Source organism: Mauremys mutica, chromosome 17, assembly GCF_020497125.1.
Source record: "Mauremys mutica isolate MM-2020 ecotype Southern chromosome 17, ASM2049712v1, whole genome shotgun sequence".
Lineage (NCBI taxonomy): Eukaryota > Metazoa > Chordata > Testudines > Geoemydidae > Mauremys > Mauremys mutica.
Window position 1 is genome coordinate 26976057 of NC_059088.1, and position 16986 is coordinate 26993042.

At 48.9% G+C, this 16986-nt stretch overlaps 1 protein-coding gene across 6 annotated transcripts in view; it reads left to right on the forward strand.

The window, feature by feature from the left end:
• LOC123352161 (natural killer cell receptor 2B4-like) overlaps positions 1-10567 on the forward strand; it is a 60255-nt gene extending 49688 nt beyond the window's left edge. For all 6 annotated transcript variants that reach the window (XM_044991942.1, XM_044991945.1, XM_044991943.1 and 3 more), the window contains 3 exons: positions 3680-3715; positions 5637-5696; positions 6819-10567. In XM_044991942.1, coding sequence (XP_044847877.1) covers positions 3680-3715; positions 5637-5696; positions 6819-6899 — 177 coding nt within the window. In that variant the 3' untranslated portion in view covers positions 6900-10567. The remainder of the gene's footprint in view (positions 1-3679; positions 3716-5636; positions 5697-6818) is intronic.
• Positions 10568-16986: the final 6419 nt, after the last annotated feature.

Sequence of the window (16986 nt, forward strand, 5' to 3'; positions counted from 1 at the left end):
CGGCAGCAGAGAGTCACAGTTCCATGCAGAGAGCCCTGTACCCTCTCCCTCAGACTGAATGCATGGCACCGGCACATTCGGCTCTAAGGAGACTGCAGCACGTGCTGGATCTGTGGGAGCTGACCCGCTTTTACTTGCTGTCATGGGCAGTAGGTGATGCTGCCGCTTGGGGATGCTCGCTCCTCAGACCACCTGTGGCCCTGCCCATACTCCACCCCTGCCCTGCCCCAGGTATCGCCCCCCACTGTCTCCCTCCTCTCTTCTCTCCCCCCCCCCATCACCCTCTTCCAGCCAAATCCCTGAACCCAAATGAAGCAAATTACATTTGAAAAAAACCCCACTCCTCTGCAATTTCTTTCTAAAGAAAATGGGGCATATTTCCCACTGCATGCCAGATGAAGAATGGACGTGCAGAAGGTACCTAATTAAAAGCACTAAATTTGGGAATAAAAAATGTCACAGGTGTTTTGATATGTCCTGAAGTTTATCAGAGATTTATTTGCAAAAACTCTGTAGTAAGGTCGAGTCAGCTGTCCTGCTGAATACAACATTAAATATTATGGAATACATGATGCAGCTCTTAATCAGTATTTCTAAGCTGATTTTATATTTTAAATGTACTCTTAAGCTTTCATAAAGTAGTAATTCCAAATTACTACATATTTAACTCACTGAAACAAAGACATTATTTTAAATTAATCAGTCAGAGGTTAAGTGTGTTCATAACAATATTCACTGCTTTTAGAAAAAGAGAACACTTCTTTACTCTGTGTGATCTCCATAACAACAGACATGTTTATGAAATTTCACCAACTTTAAAAAATGTTTCCAAAGATTTTAGGTATAACAAAAGATTTTATATCTTACTAGCTACAGATTTTGCTGGAGGGTTCTGTTAAAACTAGTTCATCAGATAAACAGAAGTAAAGAAAGGGAAACTCTTTGTCCAGCTATCTGAAAGAAAAGGGGTGTTGTCCCTTTAAGGGCTCTCCTCAAGGGGTGAGGGGTGAAGGGAGAAAGGGATGGACAGGAAGACTTTGAAAGCAAGGTTTGTTTGTTTTTTTGTTTTTGTTTTTTACTATAGTAATTAAAATTAAAATGTGTATTTTAGATAAGGATGGTCTTTTGAAGGATTTATTTAAACTATATGTTGAAAATCCAAGCATTTAAGGCTAAAGATGAATACTCAGATTTTTAGATGCACAATCAAGGATTTGTTTAGAGATGTGATTTTATATTCTTTAGCAACACACTAATGAAAATTTTTAAAGCAAATTTTAAACTAAGGTCCTGTAGACTAACATGTGCATTACTGTAATGTTTACTCAGAAAAACTGTTTTGTTTTGTTTTTTGTCAGTAAATTCAGAAACTGACAGAATATACCTGGGGGTTGGCAAATACCTGTTAAATGGCTTCATTACCACTTGAATGGCTCTTTAACTGGTTTCAGAGAGGTAGTTATATTAGTCTGTATTAGCAAAAGACTGAGGAGTACTGGTGGCACCTTAAACTAACAAATGTATTTGGGCATAAGCTTTCGTGGGCTAAAACCCACTGCATCAGATGCGTGGAGTGGAAAATACAGTAGGAAGATATATAGAGATATATATACACACACAGAGGACATGAAAAAATGGGTGTTGCCATATTAACTCTAACAGACAAATCATTTATGGTGGGTTATTATCTGCAGAAGGGAAAAAAAAACTTTTGTAGTAGTAATCAGGATGGCTCATTTCAAACAGTTGACAAGAAGGCCTGAGTAACAGTATGGGGGGAATCGGCACCAGGAAGTAGATTTTACTTTGTGTAATAACCCATCTACCCATCTTTATTCAAGTCTAATTTAATCAAGTTTGCAAATTAATTTAAATTCTGCAGTTTCTCATTGGAGTCTGTTTTTTAAGGTTTTTTGTTGTTGTTGGAGAATTGCCACTTTTAGGTCTGAAATTGAGTGACCAGAGAGGTTGAAGTGTTCTCCTACTGGTTTTTGAATGTTATGATTCCTGATGTCAGATTTGCATCCATTTATTCTTTTGCACAGAGATTGTCTGTCTGGTTTGGCCAATGTACATGGCAGAGGGGCACTGCTGGCACATGATGGCATATATCACATTGGTAGATGTGCAGGTGAACGAGCCTCTGACAGTTTCAATGTTGTGCTAATAGGTCTGGCAGGCTGGAAGGCTTTTTCACTTTAAAGTACTAGATCCCCTCTGGAGAAAGACTTTCCAGGCTGCAGCAGCCAGCTGTGGTGGGAGCCTGCAGGAAGGGTCAGAACAGGGATAGGAAGAGCTGGGAAGGTGGGCACTAAGACCCAGGGCTGCCCCAAATTTTCAGGTGCCCTATGCAGCTGTGTATGCCTAAGTATGACCTGTGGATAGTTCAGGGTTACTGCTGGGTAACTCACTTATGCTCAGGCTCAGAGGCCTCCAAACCTTATGCTAACCACTTAAGGGACACATCTCACAGGTGTAGACCTGTGGGTTCCTCATGTCACTGCTCCATAAAATACCTTCAGGATAGTTCTATGAGCTAGAGACTAGAATCTCCCTTGCTGCAGATTAAGCCCATTACTACTTGCTCTACCTTCAGTGGACATGGAGAACCATTGACCCCGTCCTCTCTAACAGCCCTTAACAGATTTGAAGATTTATCAGGTCCCTTCTTTTCTCAAGACTAATCCTGCCTAGGTTTTTAAGCTTTCATAGGTCAGGTTTTCTAAATCTCATATTTTTGTTGCTCTTCGCTGGACTCTCTTCACATCTGTCCACATCTTTCCTAAAGTTTGGCACTGGAACTGGACACCATACTCCAGCTGAGACCTCCCCAGTGCTGCACAGAGCAGGACAATTATCTCCCATTTCTTTCTTACAACACGCCTGTTAACACACCCCAGAATATTAGCCTTTTTTTAAAGCTGCATCACATTGGTGGCTCGTAGTGAATTTGTGATCCACTGTAACCTCCAAATCCTCTTCAGCAGTTCCACCACCTCCCCATTTTATAGTTGTGCATTTGATTCCCCCCGCACGCACACCCCTTCCTAACTGAAGTACTTAGCACTTGGCTTTATTGAATTTCACTTGTTGAATTCAGACCAATTCGTCAGTCATTTTGGATTCTAATTCTGTCCTCCGCAGTGCTTGCAACTCCTCCTTGCTTGGCGTCATCTGCAAATTTTCTAAGTACACTCTCCATTCCCTTATCCAAGCCACTAAGGAAAATATTGAATAGTACTAGGCCCAGGACTGGCCCCTGTGCCCCCTCCCGCACCCCCTGATACGCCCTGGCATTCTGTCAGCAAACCACTGATAACCTTCAATCCATAACGTTTTTGCTCTGTTCAAGTTCTAATCTAACTGTAACTCGTTCCTTGAACAGCCCCCGATAAAGGGTCGTGTTCTAGTGGTTTGTGCTAGTCTCTGGGATACCTAGTGTTGAATCCCAGCTCTCCAGCTGACTCACTGGGTGAGTGAAGTGTTCTGTGATCTAACAACCAGAAGCACTATGTTGTTGTTGTTAGTACAAGGATCATTGGGTCAGGTCCTCAGCAGGTGTGCATTTTGCATAGCTCCACTGAAGTCAATAGAACTATGCTGACCTACTCCAGCTGGAAGCCAGGCCCTTTGTCCATCATTTGCTCTTCACTGATGTTGATTGTCTTGACTTTCCCAGGTAGCAGACTTCACGGTGTACGCGGCTGTCCAGAGGGTGAGTCTGTCTTGCTGTGGTGGTAGCAGTATCTGGGCAAGCCACAGCGAATGGCCGTATTGGGTTCTGCAAAGGTTTCATCCTACGTAGCTGGGCCCACTAGTGTGCGAAGGGTAAACTTTCAAGGGGCTTGGCAGGATTTCCCATCCACGTCAATGGGAGTTGGCAGCATTGTTATAGCCCCATCGGTCCCAGGATATATGAGATCAGGTAGGGGAGGTCGTCTCTTTATTGGTCCAACCTTCATTGGTGGAAGAGACGAGCTACACCGAGCTCCTCTTCAGGAGCAGGTCTGGGGATGCCCATCTGTGTGCGAGCTAAATACAAGCTGGGGCAGATTGTTAAGCATAAGGGGTCAGGCATGTGGCAGGAGGCCCCCTGAAATGGAGCAGGCAAAAAGGGTGAGTTTGTTATAGAAAAGAGGTTTGAAGGGGCCATTAAAGGTGAGCAGGCAGGTGTGTTACATATTGTTGACCTGGACTGGAGCACTGCATTATTTGCACCTCCAGGCTGTGGTTTGCAAAGGGCCCTAAGGGAGTTAGACACCTGCAGTGAGATTTTAATTTCCAAAGGTATTTAGGCACCTAATGATGCAGATAGGTGTCTAAGCTCTTGAAAATCCCACTAGCCACCTATCTGCATTTTTCAGGCTCCTAAATACCTTTGAAAATCTGGCCCCAACTTCCATTGACTTAGGCCCCTTTGAAAATCCAAGTTGTAAAGGTTGGCAGGTAACATTTTCAAAGGCACCTAATGACTTAGATGGTCCCCACTTGGACTTGTGCTTCTGACATTAACGGTGAAGTCCTCACCCTGCTGAAGTCAATGGAGCCAGGATTTTACCCCATCCTCTAACCTTGAAGGCAGGGCTGGTGCAACCATTTAGGTGACCTAGGCGGTCGCCTAGGGCACTAGGATTTGGAGGGGCACCATTTTCTTCGGCAGCAACCGCGGCGGCCGGATCTTCGGCCATCCCGGTCGCCGCCAGCATTTAGGCGAGGGAGTTTGGGCAGGGGAGCATGGGGAGGGCCGCCTGCAGCAAGTGGGGTGGGGGGGCGGCATGGAGGGGGGCTCAGGGTGGGAGCACAGGGTGGGGGGGGCGGGAGGGCGCAAGATGGAAGTTTCGCATAGGGCGCGAAACATGGTTGCACCAGCCCTACTTGAAGGCTTGGCTAAGTCCCACTGCCAGTTGATGGGAGTCCTACTCCTACGTCGTGTAGGTCTTTTGAAAATCCCAGAGTCTAACACACAATGCCCAGCTCAGGGTCCTCCCACCAGTGGTGGAGGGATCGTTTTGCCCACATGCAATCCCCAGATGACCCCACAGCAGCAGCTACGTAGCTACTGATAACACGGCCCCTTAGCTAGTCCCGTGTGTGGAGGCATCAGAGCAGGAGTTGGGACTGAGGTGAGCATGCAGATGTTTGGGCTTGGTACACAGATCTTCAAGGCTGTCGGAGGGGTCCCAGGGGAAGCACTCAGCACTTGGCAGGATCTGGCCCTTCGCATGCCTGGCTTTGCTTTACCATTCTGTGCCCTGCAGCCCCATCCAACAGGGGCATGAACTGTGCTGTTTAGGTTCCTGTCCCTTTGGAGCGTTACCCTTCCTGATGGAATAAGAGCCTGTTGCAGCCCTGTTCCCTGACGGCTTTGTCAGTGACGAATGGCGAGGCAGATCGATTGCTGAGTAACAATCGTTCGCATGTGTCCTTGCTAGAGCGTGGCAGAGAAACTGGGTTTATTGCCTGGCTTATGGATGTTATAACTAGGGTGACCAGACAGCAAATGTGAAAAATCGGGATGGGGGTGGGGGGTAATAGAAGCCTATAGAAGAAAAAGACCCAAAAATCGGGATGGTCCCTATAAAATCAGGACATCTGGTCGCCCTAGTTATAACCAACTGTCTCGCTCTGCTTCACAGCCTCCTTCTGTCAAGAGGAAGAAAATCAACCCATCCTTCATCTCGACCATCTACTCGGAGGTAACGAGTGTGCGGCTCTTATCCTGACACACTGAACCCCTGTGGTGCTCGAGGGACAATGAGCCCTACCGGCTCCGCTGAATGTCCCCTACCCGACGCCCCACCAGAGCTAAGAGTGGTCACTAACCTCTGGGCGAAATGCTGGATTCATCCCCCTGACCCCACTCCCCGCTGTGGGGAGAGGGAGGGAGCATTTACCCCTCCTCCAGCTCTTTGAAGGGAAGGAAAGAGGAAAATTCCACATAGGTGAGGGCCAAATTCCCTGCTGGTGTAAACCAGCTGTAATTCCATTACAACTGCTGTCACCCTGGTTTCAATGGGCACAGATCCCGAGCTGGGGTAAAATGACCCACTCCACCCCTGGAGTGTAGGATGGGGTTGATTCTCACCTGGTGTAAATAGATGCAGTCCATGCTGACTTATGCCAGCTGAAGATCTGGCCCCACATGTGTTTTTTCCTGCCTGGGACCTGATTCTTCCATTGCTGGGCATGAGCAGCTTCCACTTGCTCCGCTGGTAGCGACTCCTCTCCGGCTGCAGCTTTATTTCAAAACAGCACGAGGAGGTCCTGCTTGCTCAGAGCCGGCGCTGGTGCAGTCTGACCCTGTTCTGTCAGAGCAACTGCTGAGGTTCCTATTCCCTGCAGCCTGTTCTCCAGGGCTCTGTCCCTTCTGCCAGGCAAGCCAGCTAACGCTTGCAGCAAACAGTCTGGTTTCGGCTTTGAAAGCATTGCTGAACAACCCACTACTTATAAAGTGAATGGCGCAAGAAAAGAATCATCAGTCTTGCATCACCCGCTTGCTGCCAGATACCAATGAACATCTTTGTTAAAATTCAGGGCCAGGGTCCCCACCTGCTCCAGTTTCCTTTTCAGACGTGCTGGGCTCATCTCCCATCCAAACACTGTCTTTGTCACTCCTCATCAGTGCTTGATTTTTGTCATGACAAAAATTTCCTGACAAAAATTAGGTCCATGAGGCTGGATGAGATCTCCTGCCCCCTTCCAACCCCTCCCCACCCCAGGATTGTAAAATTGGTAGATTTGGTGCCTCTGCGGGGGTTGTGTGTTTGATGTGATTTCCTGTTATTGAAGCACATTCAAAGTGGCTGGTTTTCTTGTAGGTTCAAGAAGCCCCTTCCAGACCCAGGCGTCCTCAAATGCAGCACCCATCTTCACCTAATCCTGGGCATCTGTATTCCTAGCTTCTGCAGCCCCTCACTGCAGGACACCACCTTCCTTTCTTTAAAGGCCTTTTCCCTGTGGAGGGAGCTCCTTGCTGATGGACAGACCTCCACCTGTGCAGATAAGCACAGCTTTGATCTGAGCTGTTTGGATGCACAGGACTTGGGCTTCTTCCTCCTTGCGCTCAGAATGGAATTATCACAATAACAGGATCTTCATTCATATCGTACAGTCCCAGACCAAACCGTGAAGGTTTTTTGAAAACAAATACACAGAGGGAGCAGAGAGCAGATACCTGAACTTTTCTTTCATTGGGAAAGGTGTTTGAGAAGGTTTGATGTGGCAAGATGGTTGGTTTGGGGGTATTTTTTGTTAATTTGAACTGTTTCAATACTTCTGTGCAGTTTGCATGCAATATATATATATATATATATATATAGAGAGAGAGATTTAACTGCATAAGCAATGGGTATTGTGGGTTTATTAGCCTAATAGCTTATTTATAGCTTTAAAATACAGCTAAGCAGGACAGATGTAGGATGTAACTCACCCTAATGCTAGTGTAAATCAGGAGTAACTCCACTGAAGTCAGCTAGGGCAGATACTCTGTTGGTGTAAATCAATTGTTACCCTGGTTTTACAGAGCTGTAACTTGTAAGTGGGAGGAGATTCAGCCCCTACTCTTCAGGGAGGTGTCTAGGGGACAGGGAATGGCACTGGAATTTGAGGTTAAAAGTTTTGGTGACTGAGTCGCATAAGAGCGGAGACCCAGGTCTCGCATCGCCCCTGGTAAGGAAGAAGATGACTATTAATAATTGTTTTATTTTACACAAGACTAATACAAGTGGATACCATCAGGTGCAATTTAGGCAGAAATTGTTTTGTTTTTAAAAAAAGGCGTTTTACAAAACCAAAGATCAATAGAAACGTATCAAGATTGTTTTGAAAAAAAATCTATTTGAAATTTATTTTAAAAAAACCTCCTCGATCTTACACTACAATAGTTTGAGCTCAGTGTCCTGTTAGAGTGAGCAAGGGTCAAACCAACTAGAAACAAAGGTGAAACTGACCAGCCAGGTTTTTCCTGGCTGAGAGAAATGCAAACCAGCGGAATAGAGAGACTCAAGAGGAAGTTTTGAACCTTCCCATGACTTGCATCAACTTGGTGGAAAAGGCAAGGAAACTTGTGTTTAAAAGCAGGGACGGCTCTACAAATTCCGCCGCCCCAAGCAGGGTGGCGCGCTGCGCTGCTTGCGCTCCCGGGCGCCGGTCCCACGGCTCTGGTGGACCTCCCGCAGGCATGACTGCGGAAGGTCCGCCGGAGCCGCCTGCCGGCAAAAGGCCGCTCCAAGCACGTGCTTGGCGTGCTGGGGTCTAGAGCCGGCCCTGTTTAAAAGTAGAGCAAGAGGTGGGAAGGATAGTCCAGTGGGTAGGGCACTGCCACAGCTTCCAGTGTGACCTTTGTGCAAGTTCTTTAGTCTCTCTCTTTGCTCCCATTTCGCACAAATACAATGGGGATAACAGCACCACCTGCCCGGGCACGTGTGTGAGGCTATAGCAAAGATTGTGAGGTGCCCAGAACTGTGATTGGGGAGGGAGGGGTCATGTAAGCGCCTAAGATAAAAGCTAAGCTCAGTTGGTGAGGGGGCATCCCACAGGGAGAGTCTGACACCAGTGACTGTGAACCACATTTATTGGCTTCCTGTGGGCAAAGGAGGAGGGTGGGCTCAGGGTTTCATTTCTGCTCTGCCCCAGATTCTGTGTGACCTTGGCTAAGTCTGCCTGTGTCTCGGTTCCCCGTTGATGAGAAGTTAGGGTTTCCTTAACTCACAGGGGGCAATGCAATGGACTGTGAGATGCTCCGAGTCCTGTGCAAGGAGCCTTATGAACACATAGCAGAGAGGTGTTCAGAGCATCACCTTTGAAGCCCCAGAGGGCCTTAGACCCAACTACCTCCCCTCCCCCGCCCTCTTCCCCATGACACTGTCACAGGAAGCACTTGAGTTTGGTTTTACAGAGCTGGGGAGGCTAATGGAATTGCTGTTCCCAGAGGGGTCAATGGATGTTTAGAATCTGGCTGCCCCACCTACTCTGAAGTCAGCTGCTGATCTCCAGAATACGTGGGCTTTGCAGCATCCCTGGGCAGGGGCGTGGGGTGGGCCAAGGAGTGATGGGCTCGGGGTTTCCATGGGGATGTTTTTGTTTATGTATGTCTTTGAAGGCTCTATTTTTTGCGCTGGGTGGGATTTGGCTGCTGTCAGTGCCGTAGGTCGTGTTCTTAGGCAGAGGTCAGAGGCAGAAATGAGAGCCGGGGGCGCTCGCTTTGCAAACCTCCCCCACATAACCGTTTGCCAGAGCAGGGACTGGCACCGTGTTTGTGTTTTACAATAAATGTCCTACAATGTGATGGACATTCCTTCTCCACTTCAACGGGTGATCACTTCACACTGGGGTGGGGGATTGTGCATCTGAGGTGACCCCCTCTGTCTTTTGAGAACATGGAGCACCCCCTGAAAGTCCTGACTGGGCACCTGCCCCGATCTTCTCCCTACTCTCTGGGGTGCCCCAGGGACATGACCCAACCGCTCAATCCCCTCAGTTGAATCCCACCATGGTCCCCCCAATGGCTATAGGGGAAGTTTACTCCTAGGCCCTTGGTCCTGCATGGAGTGGGTCTCCGTGCTGCGGGGCCCCTCTGGGTCCTCTGCTGGCCATCCTGCTGCAACATTGGTCCCCTGTGAGTGTCAATGCATTTAACCCTCCATGCCCAATGCCTGTGATAGAGGCAGCTCCCAGGCTGCTCTCTGCTCCAAGCTAGCTCTGCTGGTTTCAGCACCTACTTCTCTGATTCCCCTGGGCCTCTGCTAGCCCTGCCACTCCCCTGCTCTCCCTTCCTCGCCTCCCAGCATCCCACCCCCCAGGGACGAGACCGTAGCCCAGCACAGGGACTGATGGGCCGGAGAGCCCATGAGGGGTCGTCTGCTGCAGCCCGGCCGAGGACACAGCCGCTGGGAGGAGAACGCCGAGTGAAGCAGGCAGCTGCTCCGACAAAGACACCGAGGACCTGAGGCCGCTACCCACAGGTGAGCAGGTCGGGCTCCAACCATCAAATAGCCACAGGAAGCCAGGGCAGGTGACAGCAGTGCGCACTGCAGGGGGACGCAGCCAGGTCGTGAGGGAGCTGCAGACTCGGGAGCGGTGGAGTCGCTGCAAACAGCTGGCACAGCTGGACTGCAGGGCCACGGACGGGACCAGGAGTGGGTAAAAGAGCCTCAGCCACAGCTGGACTGGCCTAGGAGGGTTGGAAATGAGCCACGTGAGCAAAACAGAGGAGCAACAGACTGCCACCCAACAGAATGACGGCAGCAAGAGAGGGGAAGCAAGTGCCCCACCAACCGCAGTAACGCTTGCAAGTGGGAGACGGGGTCAAAGGCCAGCGCACTTGAATGACTAGGGGGCCTAACAGATTACAATGGGCTGGTGGTACACACCATGTCCCTGCAGTGGGCTATGTACCAATAATCTCTGGCCCCAGCAAGTCCACAAACACTGGCACAAAGGACACAACAGTGGCAAAAATTGTTGCAAGGAAAGATGTAGCAACTGGCACGGAACTTGGCGGGAGGAGCACATGCCATTGGAGGGAAGAGTTTGGAGGAGGCACTCGAAGTCAGTCCATGTGCACAGGGCGGGAATCTGGGCTGCAGTTGCAGCATCTCTGTAATAGTTTACTTAATAAAGAGCCAGTTTAGTTTTTACACACAATCCTTGTGATTACCCAGTACATGGTACATGAACCAGTAATGGCCCTTTGGAGATTAAAGTTCTAATTAGGGCTGGTCAACTCTTTTACTGTTTTTGATTAGGGGAAGGGGTTTTTTTGCTGGAATACTGGGATTTTCACTGAACCAACATTTTTCAGGAAAAGTGGCTGCTTTGTGCAGAAGACTTTGATTTGTCATCGAAAAACTGAATGCCCCAAAATGGAATTATTTGGATTTGGCAATGTTACCATGGTGCTTCATGGGAATTGTAGTTCGGTTGCCTCCTGGTTCCATTTTCTATGGATGAGGTTTCCTGACCTGCCTACATCTCCCACAATGCACCATGGCCAGGGACTCCCCTGATGAAGGGGGAATGTCATGGTGCATAAAGGGATTTGTAGTATGACCAGGGAGACCAGCCTATGTAAGACAATGGGAATTTAAGGCATCCAAACTACAACTCCCATCAGGCAAAGCAGCAGCATTTTGCAACATTTCAGGGTTTGGCCAAAACTGTTTAGTTTCAAATTTCTAATGAAAATCAAAGTTTTTCTACAGGGGGGAAAAAATTATTTGTATTGACCAGTTGCCCTTCCAAATGCTATTGCCTGTGTCCCCTGTGTGGTTAACCAGTAATTATTGTGTGTGTTTGTGTTTGCATGTGACCAGCAAATGTGTGGCAACCTTCCTCAAACCGTTTAATTTCCACCTTTCTAGATTTTTTTTCCACTTTAAGTCAAATAAAGCTGACTAAAAAGCTCCTTTAGAAGCACTAGGGGGTGATTTCCCCATTTCAGTCCCATCTAGAGGCAAGAGGCCAGTCCTGTGTCCACGTCATTGGCCTGGAACATGGGAGATCTGAGTTTTGTCACCTTGGGCAGGTGACTTCATCTCAACTCCCACCTGAGCTAGATGGGTGGTAGGTGAGACTGGCAAAGTGTGTCATATTTCCCCCAGCTACGGGTGGCTCATGGAGCACAGCTACCAGCTTACAGACTTAGACCATGGCTTCACTGCCTCAAAAAGGTGTGATTTCCACCACCCCGCAATGGATTTAGCTACTGTGCTATAAAACCCTAATGGAGACAACACTACATAGCTAGGTGAGAACACACACTGACAGCAGTGTTGATCTCACCTAGCTACAGTGCAGTATAAGCAACAGAAACTGGTCTCCACTCGAATTTTACTGTGAAATAGCTAACCCGTGTTAGGTACCCGGAGGGGGGGAGGGTGTGTGTGTGGCTATCTATATATAATGACAGTAGTGTTGGTGTCACTAGACCTGAGTAAACCAAAGTTGTGACTTTGGGCCTGAAGTGAACCAAAGTTCTTACATGCTGTGAACTTTAACCAGCCTAAGATGCTAACAGACTGCAAGCAAAATGTGTAACTGTCAGCTGTTTCAGCTTGCAGATGCAGGGGAGGAGGGGGAGAGAGGGGGAGAAAAGTCTACATGCATCTGTTCTGTGAAGGCCAGAGATAAGCTTGTGGATGAGAACTTTTTCTAACACGCTGAAATGTAATGCCTAATGTAGCTGCTGCTGGGAAGGGAGGGGTGAGGGGGAAAACCGAACAAAAGGCTTACACAAACAAGGGGGGTATAAATGCTGGGATCCCGCCTGCGCGCGGGTGTGCAGGATTTGAGAATGCTTTTCTCCCTGGCACCATATTTGGGCTCAAATAAACCTGGTTTTGCTTCTCCACCCTGGTGTGATAATTAGTGCGACGCACACCGGGCAACGAACCCTGCTGTTGCTCCGCCTCGGGCTCTTTGAGCCGGCAACAGTAGTGACTACTAACATCTAGCACTTCTCATCAGTAGATCTCAAAGCACTTTACCAAGGAGGTCAGTATCAGTATCCCCAGGCCTTTAGCTCAAGAAATGGAGGTCTTCTCCTAAAGATCTTAAGTTCAAACCTCACTAATGACAAGGGAGTTTCATGTACAAGGGAGACAATGTGGTCCCCGTCTGATGGGGATAATTAATCTCTGTGTGGGAGGCTCTCTATCGCTGGGCTGATAGGAGCCAGGGCTGTACAATATTTTTGTTAGTTAGCAGAAATATACTGCCACTCAATGTGGCTGCCAGCGTCTCTGTGGAAAGCAAACGCAGGTAAAGCTACCTACCTTCAGGCCATTTTGTTTTATCAATGTGAAGATTCAGGTTGCCTGCTAAACCCAGGGTTGTGAGTGCAATCCTTGAGGGGGCCACTTAGGGATCTGGGGCAAAAATTGGTCCTGCTAGTGAAGGCAGGGGGCTGGACTTGATGACCTTTCAAGGTCCCTTCCAGTTCTAGGAGATTGGTATATCTCCAATTATTACCTATTACCTTTAAGAGATAAGATGAAAATAGAGTCAATTAAGGTGACGTTAACATTGAGTAATGAAATAACCCAGTGCTCGTTTCTGTCACGTCTGTGTGAGACCGGTGATCACTTTACAAAGACACCTCTGGCACCTTATAGACTAACAGATGTATTGGAGCATGAGCTTTCGTGGGTGAATACCCACTTCATCGGATGCAACCCATGAAAGCTCATGCTCTAATATGTCTGTTAGTCTATAAGGTGCCACAGGACTCTTTGCTGCTTTTACAGATCCAGACTAACACGGCTACCCCTCTGATACTTTACAAAGACAGGCTACGATAATGTGGCTCATTAGTGATGAGGTCCAGTTCTGAACTGCTTGGTGGCTGACAGTCTGAGCCGCACGCTTGGTTAACTACTCGCTGGCCATTTTATCTAGTTACGCATATTCCCAGTCCCACCCCCCCACCCCCGTGTTTGTCTAATGCGTGAGAAGATGAATGGCAGGGTGTGTCCTATGTGCTGCACTTCCCCCTGTATTCGCAGCTCAGATTGCATAGTTTCAGCTACAGGCAAAGATGAAGACATGGAGGTGAGAGGCCCCTCTGTCCCTTACTGCTCCTGACGCTGCTCAGTTTCTTGGCAGGTAAGTGACTAATCACTGGCTTAAAATCTACCAGCACAGGGGAAAGGAGCAGGAATTTGTCTTCAGTAGTAAAGTGCTGGAGATTCAAGGTTCATTAACCATATGGTTGCAGGAAGTGACTAGATTCTTTAGCAAATTTTAGCACTATCAGCAGCTGCTGTGTTCTATATGTGCAATAGTTTAGAATCAACAGGGGAGCAGTGAATGGTCAGTGGCTTCAAGCTGAATTTTATCGGAATAATTATTTGGTAAGTAATATCTGGTGAGTCACTGAACCTATTTAAAGTGCTCACTAGTTTGTAACTTTTATCACCAAATGAATTTTAGTTCTAGGGATTTAGAAAACAGGCAGGGCAAGTGGCATGAAACATTGGAGAGGGAAGTTGGAATCTTATGAATCAAAAAATCTTTTGACAATTGTCAAACAAAAGTTACTGAAGACTTTGGAAAACTTTGATTTCTGTACACTGTTCATTTTTTTTGGCTGAGAAAATGAAATGGAATTGATCTGTGCAGTTTTTTCATGCCTGTAACCCCTTATCTGCCAGAGGGAAAGAGAAAAGCTTCACCTTGTAGGCATTTATTCAGTCTAAGCACCAGTCTGCATACAGGAAGGATCAGAAATGGAGCACCACTGGCATTAAATGAGTTATCACATAGGAAAAGAGTAGGACAAGGAGGTTTGGAGGGTAACTGATTGAGAAAATTCAGAACAACGAAAAAGACAGGAGTATGCATGCATTCCATAATTGGAGGGGGGGCGGGAAGATACATAAGGACAGGTTAGATAAACAGCCTGTTAAGGCTGGGGGGTGGGGGGAGTTGTCTAGGTTTATTAGGCCCTGCCTCAGTGCAGGGGGCTGGAGTTGATGATGTCTCAAGGTGCCTTGCAGCCTGACATTTCTGTGATTTAAAAGAACATTGAATGCAAAGCACCCAAATTGAATCAGGGTGCTGCCCCTGCCCCTTTTTAATGTGGGTGTAGTTTTGGGGGGGGAAAGGAGGCTGCATTGCCTTGCCCCCCCCAAACTGCAAGCCTCAGGCAGGCACAGAGTGGAAAACTTATCAGCAGATGCCCCTCTGTCCCTTTATTGCTACTCACACTGATCAGCTTCTTGGCGTGTACAGTAGAATCTCAGAGTTACAAACATCCTGGGTACGGAGGTGTGGCAGAAGGGTGTGGCTGAAGCTCTGATTTTGTGCACTTAGGTGAAATTCACCTCAGTGCAGAGGGACCAGCATGAGGGCTCTTCACCACTTATGCCTTCAAGATAGGGTCTGTCCATGTGCAGCAGCCTCACTAAAATACCCCTCACAACCCAGACCTGTCTGGTCTGCACCACAAGAGGTGCTACAGGTGCAAGGTCACGTCAGGATGGGCCGTTCTCACATTTCAGTCCAGCATGGATGAATTCTAGTGAGATAAGATGTTCAGAGAGATTTCTGCCATCTTGGGCCACAATCTCATGGGACTGGCTGTTCCTGGTGTATTTTGATTGTGTCTGAATCAGGATTGGGAAATTGGCCCTTTTTCCTGATAGTGTCCAACCTAGAACCAAAATCTGAGAGACGAGGATGAATCCAGCGATTCACACCGAGTCTCCGAAACTCAAAGAGGTTCAGACTCCAGGATCAGGTTTCAGCCCCTCTCTGTTAAACTTCTCCGTAATCTTCCTGTGTGTTCCTAATGCAAATACGCTTATCAGGTTCCATAAAACCCACATTTAGAAAAACAGAACAACAGCTGCCATCTGTGAAATGAGACAAATTGTGGATCTTGATGGGCAATAAAACCTTAGTGCAGTGAGGAAAAGGGGAAAAGAAAAGTCTATTTACCTAGGGATCATGTGTCTATTTATCCATCATGAACTCAGCCAGAGGTGAGGTTCTGTGGCCTGCGATGGGCAGGAGGTCCCACTAGATCAGTGGTTTTCAAACTGCGGGTTGCGACCTAGTACTGCATCACAGAATGTAAGGCACTGGGTCGCGGCAGCTCTGGTCAGCACTGCTGACGGGGCTGTTAAAAGTCCCGTCAGCCATGCTGCCCAGCTAAGGCAGGCTAGTCCTCCCAGACCCACCCACACAGATCCTGCCTGCCCCTTCACAGCCCAGCACCCCTCCATACTCCCCACAGACCCACTCCCTCAAGCCTTGCCTCCCGGCCACACTCACCGGCCCTGCTGGGAGGTGTCTGTGTCTGCTGGGCTGAGCCGGCAGCACAGCCAGAGCTGGTCCCAGGGCCAGGCATTGCTCCATCCCCTTGGGAGTGGCGCAATTGGACAGGCCAGGACGTGCCCCAGCCAGGCTCCTTCAAGACGCACTTGCCTGGAGGGGCCCAGCCAAGCCCTTCACACTGTTCCCGCCCCCAACCTGTCTGAGTCTGGCCAGGCTTCTGCACCAGTCCCAGGAGGCTCAGCTCTGGGGAGACAGGTGGGGCCCCACAGATGGTGGGAAGCAGAGACTGCCTGGAGCCAGAGGTGCACTGGGGTCTGGCCAGGGGGCTGAGAGGAGCAGGGGATAGGGCCAGGGGGCAGAGAGGAGCCCTCAGACTGCCAGCGGGCAGGCCGAGAGGAGAAGCTGGTGGATGGGGGGAGCCAGCAGGGTCTCGGGGCGCAGTGCAAACAGAGCAGGCCGGGGCCCCTTCTGAGCATGGGCCCAGCTCCATGGAGCCACTGGAGCCATTGTAAACCTGGCACTGGCAACGCAGTGCCAGGACAGGCAGGAAGCTTGTCTTAGCACCCCCGCTGCACTGCTGACTGGGAGCTGCCTGACATAAGCCCATGCCCCAACCCCACGCCCCAATCCTGAGCCCCCCAAACCCAGAGCCTCTTCCTGCACCCCAAACCCCTCATCCCCAGCCCTACCCCAGAGCCTGCACCCTCAGCCCAGAGCCTTGACCCCCTCCTGCACCCCTGCCCCAGCCCAGAGCTCCCCCACACACCCTGAATCCCTCATTCCCAGCCCCAACCCACAGCCCTTATTCCTGCACCCCAACCCTCTGCCCCAGCCCTGAACTCCTCCCACATCCCAAACCCCTCACCCACTACCCAATGGACTGGGGATATCAACAATTTTCTTCAATTGGGTCACAAGAGAAAAAATTGAAAAGCACTGCACTAGAGGATCATGACGGTCCCTTCTAACCTAAAGTCTGAGTCTATGTGCAGGGGCTTGACTATCCATCACTCTGTCTCTGTAGCTATCGTTACTCTATGGTCCCTATTCATCTGCCTACCCTGAGCTTACGCCCCCAGGTCATCTGCCCTGGGTGCGGGGCAGTATTCTGTGAGCAGAGCCCTGCCTGGCCTTGGCAGCTGGGAGAGCGGCTGGGGGTAGATCTGGGTTATGAATCTGACCCCGATTGGCTGCGTTAGCCGCAATCAC